At 35.3% G+C, this 17,561-nt stretch overlaps 2 protein-coding genes across 3 annotated transcripts; both read left to right on the plus strand.

The window, feature by feature from the left end:
- The first annotated feature begins 998 nt into the window (after positions 1-998).
- Positions 999-3,757, plus strand: LOC130726523 (uncharacterized). Its single transcript, XM_057577802.1, has 4 exons — positions 999-1,514; positions 2,143-2,820; positions 3,014-3,053; positions 3,150-3,757. Exons 1-4 carry the CDS (start codon positions 1,457-1,459, stop codon positions 3,406-3,408), a joined length of 1,035 nt encoding a protein of 344 aa, XP_057433785.1. The 5' UTR covers positions 999-1,456; the 3' UTR covers positions 3,409-3,757.
- A 5,795-nt stretch (positions 3,758-9,552) lies between these two features.
- On the plus strand, positions 9,553-16,361 carry LOC130722036 (protein MEI2-like 5). Of its 2 annotated transcripts, none has more exons than XM_057572625.1 (13): positions 9,553-9,933; positions 11,293-11,335; positions 11,430-11,573; positions 11,664-12,133; positions 12,319-12,477; positions 12,582-12,698; positions 12,841-12,992; positions 13,450-13,541; positions 13,681-14,584; positions 14,678-14,762; positions 14,869-14,937; positions 15,132-15,311; positions 15,725-16,361. In XM_057572625.1, exons 2-13 carry the CDS (start codon positions 11,305-11,307, stop codon positions 15,857-15,859), a joined length of 2,538 nt encoding a protein of 845 aa, XP_057428608.1. In that variant the 5' UTR covers positions 9,553-9,933; positions 11,293-11,304; the 3' UTR covers positions 15,860-16,361. The 2 variants fall into 2 exon arrangements, with proteins under 2 accessions (XP_057428608.1, XP_057428607.1); XM_057572624.1 differs by having other exon boundaries at positions 9,554-9,933; positions 11,290-11,335.
- The last annotated feature ends 1,200 nt before the right edge of the window (positions 16,362-17,561 follow it).

The raw sequence follows: 17,561 nt of genomic DNA on the forward strand, positions 1-17,561 counted from the left end.
GGCGAGTGACATGTGGTCTATATGGTAAGTGAATGACAATGTATCCGAATAAGTATGTTTAGTTGGCCATGGTCGGCAAACGACATGTGTTCGATATGTTTGGAGGATGACCACGTACCTGAATAAGCATGTTTGGTAGGCATGACTCGCGGGCAACGTGTGGCCGGTACCCGGTATGGTTAGCGGATGACCATGTACCCGAAGAAGTATGTTTGGCTGGTCATAGTCAGTGATTGACATGTGGTTGGTATGGTCAATGACTACCATATGGTCGAGAGCGGATGTTATATATTTAGTCAAATATGGTCAACGAGCGACAACGACATAATGTCGACCGCCAAAACAAGAGTCTCTCGACTCTGGCCTTCACCATAAGTGATGGTCTACAAATATTTTGCAGACAATTTTTCCCAGTTGATCTTCTGAACAAGATTAAAATCTAAAATATCTATATTAAAATTCCATATTAGTTTTCAACTTCTTGATTGATGAGTTTTTCTATAAAAAAATAATAATAAAGTTTTCTTCACATATAAAATTCATTTCCACCCACCTTGAGATATAATAAGGAAAATAGAGAAATATGAGATATGATGAGCGATGTGATGTGATAGAAATAGATGTAAGAGATAGGAAGAAGAAAAAAAAGTGGAAATGAAATAGTAAAAAAAATGAGGTGTAAATGAATCAAAGGTTCATGAATCAATACCCAGAAAGAAAAAGAAAGGAAAGCGGCAGCAGTGTTCCAGTTTAGAGACACCTGAAATTATTACAATAAGATAAATATTAAAGCATGGAGACAAGGTAATTAACTAGAGAATTCTCACAAAAGGAATCGTGATTCCTAAGTATTCCAAAGGAAGTATTTATTCAAACCAAAAGAATTCAGCTTGTATTGCTACGTGTAGGGGTAGAAGCATAGAACAAAAAGACAGCATTCTTCATTACAAACCGTGAAAGGCAACCTAGTACAAAACCATAGTGTAGTTATCACCTTTAACTTTTGGTTCAGTCCCATGAAACAGTGGAAAAGATGTGCAAAAGAACAAAGATATTGCTGAGATATCACCATTCGATTAATTAATAATTTTAAGATATATTTCAGCTCTTAAGAGGCAGATTTAATACTAACCAGATCACCCTTTTAACCTTTACCATCATGCAACCTTTTCTCTCTGTTTGAACCTTCTCTTGCTTGCTAATTCCACCTCCAATGCCTCTTTTCTCAAGTTTTCTTATATTCTTCCTTCTCTGTTTGATCCAAGAATGCTATGATTCTCAAGCTTTACATGTATAAATATAAAAGATGCAAGCTAAAAAGAAAAAGTTTTCCTTCACAGGAGCAGCGTACGTGACTAGGTGCCTTCTCTTGTTTAACAAATCTCTGCTTCTCATACATTGCTTATAACCCAGGAAGAAAATCAGAAGCCAAGCATATAAGCCAGAACCTGCCGACATGGGAGCAAGAAGTTGGCGATTAGTGTTATTTTCGTTGAGTCTTTTGTTCAGCTCAGGTGATTCAATTTTTTTTAACTTTGTTCATATATGCATGTATTCTTAGTTATACATATATATATATATATGTGTGTGTATAATTTCTTGAGAACCAAAAACAAGAATGCTAGAAACCATTAATCTGGAGTAGCAGCATTTAATTAGGAGGAGTCAATCAATAGCCAAAATGATCAAAATGACGAAATCTGGATTCAGTAGGTCGCATGTTTGAAAATCTTTCCTGAGTTGATTCTAATTTCTAAAACCAAAATCAATTTTGGAGAGAAGCTTGAGTAGCTTCTAAGGGCGAGAATTGATTATGAGGAAAGAAAAACTGATCCAAACATGTTACATTCCTGAAGCACCGATAATATTTCCATTCCATGATCATAGCACATAAACTTCAAATATTCAATTGCAATCAACCAGATTAGGTTGAATTTGGATGAACCTAATATGGTAGGTTCAGGAAGGCATGTCTATCAGTATATGCATATAGCTCATGAAACATGCATAAAAAGGTATTCATTGAATCACACACAGAAAAGTTTTGAGTCAATTTATTCAGGCTCTCTGGTTCATCAATTTCAGCAAGTTCTTTTCATTTGTCCTGCTGAAGAGTTAAAAGATCATGAGTTTCTTTTACAGGTCTAGCTACAGCAATGATGATATCAAGGGATGAAGAAAATCAGGAAATCCCATCATATGATTTTGGTACTCAATTTGATTCAGTTCCTATTGTTAACCCTACAACTCCAGGCTCAGCATATCCATCTCCTATTCCCACATTAAACCCAACTTCTCCACAAGCATCTGATACAACAGGCCAAACCCCAGCAACCCCCACAAACCCATACACAAACCCTACATCCCCTACAACCCCAGACATGAGTCCTTCCACCCCAACAAACCCATTCACAAACCCTACAACCCCTACAAACCCATACACAAACCCAACAACCCCCACAAGCCCAGACACAAACCCAACAACCCCCACAAGCCCAGACACAAACCCAACAAGCCCCACAAACCCATACACAAACCCAACAACACCTACTACAACTCCTACAAGCCCAACCACTTCAGGAGGTGGTCAATGGTGTGTTGCAAGCCCATCAGCTGCAGAGAACACTCTGAAGGTAGCTCTTGACTATGCTTGTGGGTATGGTGCAGACTGTTCAGCAATTCAACAAGGAGGAAGTTGTTATAACCCAAATACTCTGAAAGACCATGCTTCTTATGCATTCAATGACTACTACCAAAAGAATCCAGCACCTACAAGCTGTGCATTTGGTGGAGCAGCAACACTTACAAACAAAGATCCAAGTAAGACTTTCATCAAACATAAAATCCTCAGTAGCTCCTCATAAAAATTGAGCACAATAAAAACTTCAAAAAAACATTTATATGCAGAATATGGGTTTGATTTACTAATGTGAGTTTTTAATAGGGATTATACAGACAACAAAATCCTATTATATCATGTGTTACTTACATGTGCTTATCTACATTGTTTCAGGTAATGGGAACTGCCACTACACATCAGGCAAAACACCAAGGTGAGAATGTGTAGCACACTAGCACCAACATCATATTCACCTCCTATTATGAATAAAACATGAACATTGAAAATCTTGAACATGTTGTCTATGCAGAGTGAGTCCACCAACAACTATGAGCTCACCGAATCCACCAAGTCCACCAAGCACTATGACTCCAACTATGACCCCACCTACACCAAGCTTTATGACCCCATCCTCACCGAGCACGATGATTCCCGGTGGAACATCATCAGTCTATGGTTCAGCACCAGCAGGAAGCCCCAATAAAGCCACATCTGCTTCTCATTCAGTGCTGCTTTTATTTGCCTTATTTGGCCTCTGGGCTTCAATTCATGCAGAAAACAACATCTAGACGAGAAGCAAGGGTCATTCCTTCTGCATGTGATATGCTGGAACCGGCTCAGAACCCATTTGGATGCAAACCAAAGAGCACTTATTTGAGCTTATATAGATAGATAAGCTCCAATAAGCTTCAATAAGTCCGTATCCAAAAGGGCTATTAGCTTTCCAGCAGCTTTTGCAAGAGTTCTAAGCAGAGCCAAAAATGCCATACTTTACTTGTTATTACTAATCTGAATTCTTGCTAGTTGCTAGTACTCCCTTACATCAATGTATTCCCTTAGTAGTAGCAGATTTAGAGATTACTGTAGACATTTCTTCTACAGAGTTAGCAGAGCACAATAAATTGTTAGATTATCTTACTTCCAGTTAGATCTGCTCTTCCACAGATAAATCAGATGCATTTAGAAGGTTGCTTCAGATAAATCTAACTAATCCACAATAGTTGTATATAAACATGTGATATTTTCAGTATGTTAGACAAGCTTTGGTGGTAGTAGTTACACTAAAATTGAATGCTTATGCAACAGATAAGATTAGGCTGCATTCACATGTTTACACTTTGATGTGTTCAGTCAATACATGTGAATGCTTAACATTCCACAGTTTAAATGTAATACTCATTTGTTTTATCATATTTTTCAAAACGATTCCAACAAAAACCTGATTAAGCCTAACCAACTAACAGTACTGATTAATGTGCAAAGGATAGTCATGCTTTTGCTAAGAAGTACAAATACAATGTGCATAAGATAGTCATATAGAAAAGGACAGGCAAGTGGGGGACAAGATTTTTCAAGAAAGATAATCACATAATGTTGATTTGATCAACCTAACTTACAATTTAGCTATCTATAATTTACAATTTTGAGGTCAACTTAGATGAGAAGCTAAAGTGCTACAAAATGAGAAATGCCAAGATAAACACCACACACAAACGACAATCAACATTGAAATTATTGCACCTTCTTTTTATCCTTAACAAAAAAGCATCATAACCAAAACCATACTTTTATCTTTTACCTTTTTTCTTCTTTTGATCTAGGTGGAGAGTTGGGGGAGGGAGAGAGGCCTTTAAAATACCTATTCTCTTAAGAAAAAACTAAAAACTGATTTTTGTTTTTGAAAATTTGGAAACCCAACAGTCAAAACTAGCAACCATCCCTAGACTTAACATTTTTTTTTAAGTTAGACTTAACATTTGACTTAATTAATAAATTATTTTTTGGGAAAAAAATGTTTATTTAATTAAGAAATAAAATTACCAATCATTACAGACAAATCTTGTCATCCAATGAAATAATGATATTTGAGTGTGACCACTATGTCCAACAAATCTCCTGATCAAATATTTTAAGGGTTTTAATTTATTCACATTTTTATTTATCTTTCACATCATTTTTCACTCATTTTTTTCTTTTACTTACTATCACTTGGTGGGATAAAATCTTATTAAATATTTGACAATTACCTTTACAGAAACGTTTTTTAGAGATTCAAAAAAGTATAGGCTAATTTGTGGCGCTGTTGTGTCGATCGGCATGCTTGATGGTGATCCTTTGGTTGCGGAGCTCACTACTCTTCGTATGGGTCTTCATCTCCTTTGAAGGAGGAACATTCACAGGGCTTATTGTGAATAAGATTATAAGAAGGTTGTGGATTTGCCTACTCATGGGGGTTCTGATTACATGAGTTTGCTAGTATGTTTATGAATGTTCATCTTTTGCTTACTCGCAGTTGGAATATCCGGCTTCGTCATATTCCCTAGGAGACTCACGTCCCGGCAGATTACTTGGTGGGTTTTGGAGTTGCTCAACAGTGTTATTTTGTATGTTTTGATATTTTCCCGAACATAGTTATTCCTTTGCTGTGATGTTTTAGCTTTTGCTTATTTTTTCCATTACAAAAAATAATTAAAATCCTTTTTTTTATCTATTTTTCTGATATGCTAGTCCTAGTAACTTTATCAAATAATGTCTTTTTAAAAGCTGAAACAATCACACTTTAAAACAAAACACGCTAATTAATTTACTTAGTGATAATCATATTTTACCCTAATAAGAGCAATATCCATCCGGCCACTAACGACACCCAAAGTAAGTAAGTAACTCGTCCCAATCCAACCAATTTTTGTCTATATAGATAAAATCACTTTAAATTAGGTAGTCCAATAAGATTTTAATATATCTCCTATAAAATTATAGCTTGTAAAATACATTAAAATATTATTAGATCACCCGCTGATCTTACCCAATTGTACTATTGGATTATTTATATAACCCCATATAATTGGTTTCATGCAAATCAATCATTTGGATTGAATTCCCACGTAATGTATACTGAGTTCAAACGTAACCAACGCAAGGTCAAATTGTTCACATTAATGTGTGTCCTGGTTCCTTTATTTATACATTATCCTTTAGTTTAGTTGCGTACTACAACTACAACGAATTCGATCTGTATGCCAATTTTCAGAATTTCACGTCATCTCATCAATCATCATGGTCTTGTGGAGGAGGATGCCATTATGCCAACTCGAATATTCCTGCCTCACTTTATAATCTTCCATACTCCCTTTCCATATACTTTTTTTTTTCTACTTTTGTATAATAATGTTTTAATGATATGTATACTATTATTGCAGTAGGAATTAAATCGTGATGTGCAATATTGTTAACTAATATATATTAAAAAAATATGATTTCTTCCTTATATTATTCGAGTCATGAATATATAAAGTACTCCTACATGAACTCTGCTATTTTGCAAGGTAGTTTCAACATACGCGCGTATTTAGTGGCAGATGAAAAAAGCTTCTATGAAAGTGCTATTCGAGGTAAAAAAAAAAGTGTGTGATGATCTAAAATCTAAAGAAGTGAAGGGTTCATACAAGCCTTGATTTGAAGTCGAATTACTTTCGAGGAAGAAGAGAAAGTATGTGTCATGATTGGTAACCAACAATCACAAAGTTGTGTAGCAACAAGACAATTTGGAGGACTCGTGTTGAATTCTCGAGCTAAACTGTCAAGTAAAAAGTTATAAGGATATGTGTTAGATTCTTGAGATAAGCTATTAAGAAACAAGATATTTAGAAGAATTTGTGTGAGATCCTCAGGGTAAGCTATCAAGCAGCAAAACAATTAGGATGATTTCTGCTAGATTCCTCAAAATGTATGATTGTGGTCAAAGACCTTGTATTATGGACTAATGATTGTGAGAGGGGAGACTACTAATTAATTGTCGTAGGTCGAAAACCTTAAGCCTAGTTTTAGCCAAAAAATGACCAAGTTATAAAGAAAAAAGAGGCAAACATTTCCTCTTGGAAATGGGTTGAAGGTAATTAAATTCAAAATTCAAAAACATTTCAAGGCAACTTGAAAACAAGTTACCGAGGAGAAACGTTGCTAATGCACGTGAAGAATAGAAGATTAGGGGTCTATTTGATTGCATTTTTAGTTTTAAGTTTTTAAAACAATTTTCAGAAAGAAAGAAAAATTTAAAACTGTTTCAGTAGAAGAAAACAGTCTGAATGACATGTTTTTCAACATTTAGAAAATTGATATTTGAAAATTAAAAACAAAAACTGAAAACATCTAACTGTTTTGGTTATTTTGTTTTAAAAACTGAAAATGAAAATTGTTTTCAAAACCAGTTTTTGAATCAAAAACAACTTTTGAATCAAATACAGTTTTTGAAAACATGTCATATCAAATAAGTTTTCGATTTTTAAATTAAAAAAAAAAACAAACATGCCCTAGGTTGTAGGGCACATAGAAGCTTTAAAAGATAATGAAGGCTAGTCGAAAGCATGTATTGTAGTATATTTATTACATGTTGTATTGCTAGTTAAAGCACTTGGTTGATAAATAAGATTTTATTTGTACTTTGTAAGTGTTTTGTTTTCAATCATGTACTTGTAAAATCTAACCTCACATGTCCCGATGTCCATCCAAATAACAAAAGTTGCAGAGCACTAGAGTATGACATTGGAAAAACCACTTTTTCTTTACAATGCAGTTCATAATTTATGTTTGTTAATCTTCACTTACTTTTTCTATTGAAAAAAGAGGGGAAAGGCAAAACTTGTGTGGGTGAGAGGAAATATATGAAAAAGAATAGCGCAGAGTGAGGTGAGTATGGCAGCAAGTGTGGGTGCGGTGGTGGTGGTGGAAGGAGAAGGAAAAGGAAGAGGAAGAGAGGATGAAGGGGAAGAGAAGGGTGGCAGCCAAAAAAAACATGCGGGACTATTTTTTTTGGTGCATCGGAAAGTAAAACATGCGGGACTATGAAATGATACATAGAAATGTGGCACTTGTAAAAAAAAACATAGAAATGTGGTACATCAAAATTCATAACATACATGTAAATTAACATCACTTGGACTAATTTCAAATGTTTTTTAAGGAACTAAAAGCTATGAATTTTTTAATACGAACCAATTTTTTTTTAATCAATATGAGCCAATTTATATTTTCTTTTATTTGTCTGTGACTAAAAATATATTTAAACCAATAATAAATAATTGCATGCTAATTTTATTTATCTAAACAGGTTGCTCTATACTAGTGGATATTGATCCCAATGGTAAAAAATTGATGTTCAACCTGTTGTCGGTAATTTAATTCAAACGAAACATTCTAATAAAAAAACATAGAATGCTCTATTGAGTTTCAAAAGTTTTTTTTTTGGTACATTGGAAAGATAAATTGCACCCGCCAAGATTCGATCCCTGGACCTCTCCCTACCCAACGCATATGTCCCCCAACTCCTACCACTTGAGCTATCATACAGGGACTGAACTACAAAAACTTTATGTATAAATGAGTCGGACATTTTTAACAAAGTAGATTTTTGAAAAAATATTAACTTTTATTTATTTATGAGGTTAACTTGGCCCAAACCTAGCAGGGTTGACGAGTCGGAATGAGCTGACTCAGCCTAATATTATAATATTGAGCATGTCTTTGTCATTACTACCCGTTCTTATTATAAAATCATTCTCTCCTTGTCTCAATATAGTTAATTCCTACAATGCGCCTTTTATAATAAAAGTTATTTCTTCCAACAAATGATTTTTCGGTGACTCAAATGCTTGTCAGCATCTTTACCGAGCCTATAATATCAACAATTTTTTAAAATAAATAATTTTGCAGTGATTCAAACTTGTGTCATCATTCTTACCGAGAATTAATACACCAAAAGGCCAATAGCTGTCGTGGTTCAACCATTTTGGGGGCTTTTGTACCCTACTGGTATAATTTATTTTGGAAATTACAGCTTTGGGGTACTTTTTATTTTATTTACCAAACTAGTATAAATCGCCACTGTCAGTGGCGATTCTATTTTTTTTTTTTTTACTTTTTTAAAGAATCGCCAATGCTATTGGCGTTTTTGTTTTTTTTTTCGTTTTTTACATAAATCGCCAACCATGTTGGCGTTTTCTCTTCTTTTCTTTTTAAATTTTTTTTTTACTTAAAATTGCCAACATAGTTGGCGTTTTCTTATTTTCTTTTTTTTCTTAAATCGCCAACACATTTGGCTTTTTCTACTTGTTGTTTTTTTAATTTTTTTTAAAAATAGTAATTAGAAATTTAGAATGATATTTAATCAATTGATACTCACACACAATTTTGTGTCATTACTCACTTTTGTAACACTTTGATCATAAATATTTGAACTGATATTTAAAAATAAACATATGCATTACATAATTTAGTTCAAGAGAAAATTATTTTTTATTGGGGAGTCGAGCACCAATGGATTTTTTTCCGCACACGTTGGGGTTGTTGCCTTCGAGGTCGAGCAATGGATAAGTAATATATTTTTATTTTTTTAATAATAGATAAGATCATTCATTCTAATACGCACGCACCTGTTTTGATTGTAGTGTAGGGCCTTTTTTATCAATTGTTGGCTTTGCAAGTTGCAACAATAATATATTTTTCCCACAAATAAATAAACTATCTCATCTTCTTATCTATCTCTGTAATCCTAATTCAAATGATTGTTTTGTTTAATTTTATCCTCTTATTCAAATGTTTGTTTGATTTGTTTTAGGAAAGTTTGTTTATTAAGGAAAATTCAATTCAAAGAAACAAACAAAAAAATTGGACACCAAATAACCTTTAAATACAGTTGAATCCTCCACATTCACATTCATTTTAGCCTATGTTTTTGTTCTTGTTTTTCTATCTCTCTCTCTTTGTCTCTCACAATCATTCTCCTCTCTCTCTTTCACTCTCTTCTGGGGTCAGAACCAATCATCATCACGCTCTTGCTCTGCTTCTTCTTCCTTCTCACCAACGATTCGATTCCTGTTTCTTCTCCAATCACAAACACTGCCACAACACACACACACACACACACACTCCATTCTCCTATTCACACTTTCGATTGTAACAGTTTCTTTTCTCTGCAATTTGTTGCATACTCATTTGGTTTTAGGCGCTCAGGGACCAAGTTTCGTGTTGTGTCCCCATTAGCCTCGCTCTTCCATTCAACCATTTAGGGTTTTCTCACTCTGTGACCCTATTTTCAGGTATTTCATGGGTTTTGTTTTGATTCACTGTATGGATTTTCTAATGCCAAATTTTGAGTCTTTTCAACATTGTTTCTAATGGGTATGATCGAATTGGTCACCCCATTTTTTTTATTTTAGTTGAATTTTGGTTTAGCTTTGAGTGCAGCGGTTATGGTCATGGAGGGTGAGGGTGGATTCAGTTATGGTTGCTTTGAACTTTGAAGTGTAGTATTGTTGAATGTTTTTGAATTTGTGGTTTTCGGTTGAAGGGTTGTTTGTTCTATTTGATCGTGACAAATGGGGTTGGTTTTTTCGTTGTGATCACTTGCTTTTTGCAATGGTAACCGTTGTTGTTTGTCTGTATGACACTTCCATTGTTTGATTTCTTTGTTTTAACTTGATGGGGTCTCTCAATTTGATTTTTTTTCTACCAAAGTCACTTCCATTGTTCTTCATTGGATGGGTTAAATTGAAGCAGCATTCAGTATCTTATTTGGATGCTGAGTAATTGTGGTGAAGTTGGTGTTTTTTTTTCCTTTTATTTTCCCTGTCTGTGGACTATCTATTTGGGGAATTAATCTTTGTCATGAGGTCTTCAATGACTAGAATTTGTGGAGACCTGGGACAAATTTTGGAACTGTCTGCTAGTGCACGGTTACTTATCAGTGTTACTGTGTTGAATCTGTTGAAGGGAAGAGTAACACGTGTGAATAACCGGCTTTTGTGCACGTGCACTGTTTGCTGTCTCCTGTATCTTGCTTTGTTTATTTTGGTTGGCTCAAAATTTTGTCACTTTTTTCAAGTTAAAAGAAACCTTGTCGTTGTTACTGCCAAACCTAGTTGAATCAGATGGTATAGGAGTCCCAGTTGGTGGATTTGACCACTCTTGAGCAGTGAAGTTGGAAACCAAATCGTAAAGGGAACAGAGAGATAGATGAAGTAGCTCTAGTTTTAATTTGGTATCCAGATGTTTGTTCGACAATTTTGGAGTTAAATTCTAGATGTACTTATAGAGAGTTATAACTATTATGCCTTTTTGGGAACCTTGGGAGTTTTTTTTGGGCGGGGGTGGTTGGGTTTAGAACTATATATATTTGCATTAGTTCCCCTTCTTTGTTCAGAAGTTTAAAAAATGGTTGAAATATGAAATGAATGGAATTAGGCCTCTACCACCCCAATTGGTTATTGCAGAGTTACCAAAAGCCTAGTGTTCTTGTAGATGTAGTTTTTTTTTCTGAGTTATTCTGAATTCCGATGTAGCTAGTAGTTTTCTATGCCTTATGATGGTTGGTAAATTGGTTGCAAGGATTTAAGCTTTTATCTGTGTGTAACAAAAACCAAATAACTCAATATCTTATGTTTTTTTGAATGCAGCAGAACGGTGATGCAATGAAGCAGTCTTTTGATCCTACATCCTGGGGTAATTCTTTCAATTCTTTTATTTTGTTCTGGTTATCAACTTACAATAATGAGTTATGATGTTGAAACAAATATAATCTTTTTATTGCTTATAGGTCCTTCCAGGATTCCATCTATAAATGTACCTGGAAAACCAGGGCGTGGTCCATGGGGGGTTTTATCTGGATCTGATTCATACCATGCCTCATCTGATGCCAGCCTATTTTCTAGCTCATTACCTGTTCTTCCACATGAAAAATGTATGTGATTGTTATATCTTAACAGCTCTGTTGTTTAGTGTACTTGATGTTTTGTAAAATGTCTTAACAGGTCTGTTTTGTCTCCTGCAGTGAACTTAAATGACACTGAAAATAATTATCAATCTGTTGATGACATCTCATCCGGCTTTAAAAAGCTCCATCAAGATGTAGCGGTTAATGATTCCCTTGAAAATGGTGATAATGATGCAATCGGAACCATGCTTCCTGATGATGAGGAGGAGCTTTTAGCTGGCATAATGGATGATTTTAATCTAAGTGATTTGCCTGGTTCCCTCGAGGACTTGGAAGAGTATGACTTTTTTGGTAGTGGTGGAGGTATGGAACTAGAAACTGATCCCCAGGAAACTCTCAGTGTCGGTATGTCAAATTTAAGCTTCTCTGATAGTTCTCTTGGCAATGGTTTGCCCAATTATTCTATCCCTAATGGTGTGGGAATTGTTGCTGGAGAACATCCATATGGAGAGCATCCTTCTCGAACCTTATTTGTTCGAAATATTAACAGTAATGTTGAGGATTCGGAGCTAAAGGCCCTTTTTGAGGTGAGTTTTAGTTAGAGCTAGCTCAATCTAGAAGTTAGTATAAACGTTTGCTTTGATATATTAGTATTCTGTTGGTGGCCATAACTTATCATTGCCTCTTATGGACATTAGCATATCTTTGTTGAAAAGAAATTCGTGTGAAACATAATGAATTGTTATTGTGTTTTGATATTTTTTATTTTCAGCAATATGGTGATATTAGAACCCTGTATACTGCATGTAAGCACCGGGGGTTTGTAATGATATCGTACTATGACATCCGTGCTGCTCGAACAGCTATGCGCTCATTACAAAACAAGCCTCTACGGCGCAGGAAACTTGACATTCACTTTTCAATACCAAAGGTGTTTTTACCAACTGAAAAGTTCACTATTGTGATCTATTCTTTTATTTTGAATTCCTGTGTTCTTATTTATTCTCTTGGCGTTCTTTTCTTCAACAATCCCAGGATAATCCATCTGACAAGGATGTCAACCAAGGAACCTTGGTAGTTTTCAACTTGGATCCATCTGTTTCAAATGAAGACCTCCGTCAAATATTTGGGGCTTATGGAGAGGTCAAAGAGGTGATAATGTTATCCTTGTTTACTGTTTTGCATCCCTGCTTTTGCTCACATCCTGCACATGCATGAACATACGTCTGTTTATGTATGTGTTTATATGTGTTCAATTGTTTAAACTTAAGATTAATGATCAATATCTCTGCAGATAAGGGAAACTCCTCACAAGAGGCATCATAAATTTATTGAATATTATGATGTCAGAGCTGCAGAAGCAGCACTTAAATCATTAAATAGAAGTGATATAGCTGGTAAACGCATAAAGCTTGAACCTAGTCGGCCTGGAGGAGCTCGTCGAAAGTGCGTACCCTTATAATTTAACTGTTGCTTTTGTTGATTGTCTTGTTATCTTTATGATAATCATCTGTTCTGAGGGCTAATTTTGCGTTGTGTAAATACATGAAAATTGAAAAGACTGATGAGGCATGTAAGACTTTTCAACTGTTGATAAAAATAGCACAAATAATGTTTTTTGACTTGTCTTTTTCTGGTACCTATTATCTAGTGAGATAGCTTAAACACTGTTGAAAGTATTTAAAATGATTATGATTGGCGTTGCATTCCTCTGAAATTAGTTTCACCAAATTAGCCATAAACTCAATGTGCTAAGTGATAGTAGAGAAACTCATTCAAAATGTTATTCAGGATGGAAAATTATCATCACTAACATGTGTAACTTCCTTATATTGGCCACCTTTGTGTTCTTATCATAAACCGATGCACAAACATATAATTGATCATATGTTGCACCTTTTAGTTTGATGACCCAACTAAATCAAGATCCTGACCAAGATGAAACTCGGAGTTTCCGGTACCCAGTGGGTTCACCAATAGCCAGCTCTCCACCAGGTTGGTTCTTTGAGATGCTAAATATCCCTTGTGCCGCGTCTTTAAGTAGCATAGCTTTTGTTTAAGGAGTTCATAATCAAGTTCCCTTTGCATTTATGTTCTTTCTGATGAAATTGAGTTAATAAAACCTTTGTCATAGGTAATTGGTTCAACAGTCCTGTTGAGCAGAATTCAATGCCAACTATCAATCATTCTCCTGGTTCGAGGATTATGAGCCCAACAGCAGGCAATCATTTACGAGGATTAGCTTCGATTTTGCAACCACAAGTATCGAACACTGTGAAGGCTCCAACTAAGGACATAGGAAGGAATGTTCATGGAGCTACTTTTCAGTCGCATTCACTTCCAGAGCCAAAATTCAGCCAATATCATGGAGCTTTGCCCACTTTTGGTCCATCAACATCAAATGGATCTTCAATCGAAACCTTGTCTGGGCCACAGTTTCTATGGGGAAGTCCAAGCCTCCACTCAGAGCAATCCAAACCAACAGCTTGGTCAAGACCATCCGTGGGGCATCCATTTACATCGAATGGAAAGAGCCATGCCTTCCCATTCTCAAGTCAGAATAGTTCATTTGTCAGTTCGTCCCAACCTCATCACCACCATCATGTTGGTTCTGCTCCATCAGGTTTGCCTTTTGAGAGGCACTTTGGTTTTCTTCCCGAGTCACCTGAAACTTCATTTGTGAGTAATGTTGGTTATGGAGGCATGAGTCTGGGGCACAATGATGGAAACTACTTAGTTAATGTGAGCGGGTCTGTTAATGCTGGCATTTCTATACCAAGAACTGTGTGTGACAGTGGTTCATCGAACTTCAGAATAAGATCTTCTCCTAGGCTTAGCCCTGTATTTTTGGGCAATGGTCCGTATCCAGGATTGTCACTTACTCCCATGGAGAGTTTGGCTGACCGTGCTAGGAGTAGATGGATAGAGAACAGTGGAAGCCAAGTTGACAGCAAGAAGCAGTTTCAGCTTGACTTGGATAAGATTAAATGCGGTGAAGATACAAGGACTACATTAATGATAAAGAATATCCCAAATAAGTATGGCTAACTTTTAATAAAGCTGTTAGCTGTTTATTAACCTTTAATTTTACTGGATGCTGAGATGATATATTAATTGTTGATAACCTGCAGATATACCTCCAAAATGTTATTAGCTGCCATTGACGAAAACCACAAGGGTACCTATGATTTCCTCTATCTGCCAATTGACTTTAAGGTAATGTTGTGCTTTTTTAACGAACTATTTGTTTTTCCCCTTGTGTTGCTTTTAAATCTTAGTTCCTCTGAACATGTTGAAGCTGATATTTTTTCCCCAATTGCAGAATAAATGCAATGTGGGTTATGCATTTATCAACATGCTGTCACCCTTGCTTATTATTCCATTCTATGAGGTTTGTATGGGAATATTTTGGCTAGGCACCTATTTGCATATTTTTATCATTTTTCTGGATGAACTTGTTAAAATTAAAATTAACATAGCTGTTAATGATATCTTGGCTTTTATTTAAAAAATGTAACTAGAAAAGCCTAATGATTTCTTTTCCTTTGTTAAGTTGTAGATCCACTGATGTGCCTGATTTTGCAGACATTCAATGGGAAGAAATGGGAGAAGTTTAATAGTGAAAAAGTCGCATCTTTGGCATATGCTCGAATCCAAGGAAAGTCTGCCCTTGTGAACCACTTCCAAAATTCAAGTTTGATGAATGAAGATAAGCGTTGCCGCCCTATTCTGTTCCATTCAGAGGGTTCTGAAACTGGTGATCAGGTAATAATAGGATTTGGCTCCTCTAAAGTGACTCTAAAGTGAGAGTCACTTGAGAGGGTAAAGTAAGTCATCACAACCATTAATATTGATTCTCTACTGTGAAAAGTGAATAAAACAACTCAATCAATGGTAAATATGACCTACTTTACCTCACTTTAGAGGAGAGGAGCCGAACCCATAATAATATATATATGTCTCAAACTGTGATTGGAAAACATTGTTTGATTTTTCTTCATTGATATTTGGATCTGTTATTTTTGTTATTTTCTCTCTTTTCCTTTGGATTTGTTGTCTCCTCAAATGTAACCATGACTGAGATGATCACTTATTAGTTAATTGTGCTGTTCTATTCTTTGTTTTCTACATCTAACAATAGCCCTAACTGCTGCAAATGTCTATATACTTTCCTGTAGTTCATACAAGAGCATCTACCTTCCATCTCCAACAATCTAAATATTCAGGCAGCTAGGCTGAGCGAGTTACATTCAAGTTTTACTCCTGGAAGCCCTCCAAAGGATGGTCCTCCTGTGAGTTTGGGTACAAATTAACATTATATCAGATGCAGAGTTTCCAAGACCAAATCAGTTGCTGTTGGGATCTCTGGTGCTGCATATATTTAGGAAGGATAAGAGGATGTAGATTTTGTACCATAGTTACTCATGGAATTATTTTGCCAGCAAGCTTCAGAAGCTTTGAAGCATTTTGATTGATTTGCTGCAGAGGTAGGTAGCTAATCTGATGATGTACACAAGGTGGGAGGAGCACAGGCTGAAGAGATGAGCAAATAGAGCCTCCTTCTAGGGAGGCTTTCTCTCCAGTATTGCTCATTTTTGTTGCTTTTTGGTGGATTGTCATTTTGAGGTTTATGAAAATGTTAATAGGGTAAGAGTTAAGTTAGGTTTGAGATTGACAGTTAAGTTAACATTGGGTGCAAAATTGTATAGAGAGGAAAAAAAAAGAGACTTCTTTATTTCTTCCTCTAATGTATCAGTACTGTTGACAATGACGATGATGGACAAGTTGTTCTTTCTGTTTCCCTACAAGACAAAATTGTTTTGGCTTTGAGCTAGCTTTACAAGTGCATCTTTGACACGTCTATTGAATTTGAAACATTAAAATTGACACGTAAAGTCATAACTTGTAGACAACTAGAATTTATTTGGGGTGACATCCCATGGTTTTAATATCATCCCTTTAAATGGTACTCTACTATTTTTTTTTTAAATGGTACTCTACTATAGTACCCTTAAAAATCAATATCATCACTTACCTATCCCTTGGCTTATCAAAAAAACCTTACGTATCCCTTCACCGGTTAAAACATGCAATAATATGGAAAACATAAATTTCACACTTGTAAATGTGAAATTCATGTTTTCTTGTTCTTGAGCGGATATGTGCGCGATTCTAATTTCTTGCTTTTTTGTTTGTCGTTTCGTCTCGGATGGAAAGCGCTTTGCTTGGGCACGCATGCCCTCAGCCCAGTCGCCCTCACTTTCGCAGCCTCTTGCCGCCGCTCCTGCCGGCTGCTGCTTCGACCTTTACATCCACCGCGCCACTCCGGTTTCTTGCTTTTTTCTTGTGATGATCAAATGAAGTTGAAAAAGATACTTAAGAGGCGTTCTAGTCTAAATTATGTTAAGATTAGTATTATGCCTTGGAATATATTACTTTTATTGTTCTCTTAAAGTAGAAAGAACAATTAACGTCCCAAAAGAATAGTTCAAGTGGTTAGAGCTGGGGACATAACATATGGGTTGAGGAGGGGAAGGTCCAGGATCAATACCTGATTGATGTAATTTATCTTTTCGATGTATAAAAAAACATAAAGAATAATTAACTTGAGTTTTGATAAATATTTTACATTATTAATAGTAGTACTATTAATTATCAACTTTTTCAGTTTGTTATACAAATAAAAAATGAATTTAATGAATATACACTGTGTCAGTGTAAAATAGTTTTACACGGACATCCAATTGAATTCCGCCAAATAAGCAAATATGATTTTGTTTTAATTAAAATTAAAAATGAATGTAACTCTCTCCTACGTGGCAAACATTGATTGAATGTCCGTGTAAAACTAAACTATTTTACACTGACAGACAATGCATATCCATTAAACTATTTACATTGTTAAATGCCATTCATAAATGGAGGAAAAAATTAAAATAATAAAATGAAACTAAGTAATGTAATGTTTTCATATATGAACAGATATGAAGAATCAAAATTAATTAATAATAAAAT

This window comes from Lotus japonicus, chromosome 6, assembly GCF_012489685.1.
Source record: "Lotus japonicus ecotype B-129 chromosome 6, LjGifu_v1.2".
Lineage (NCBI taxonomy): Eukaryota > Viridiplantae > Streptophyta > Magnoliopsida > Fabales > Fabaceae > Lotus > Lotus japonicus.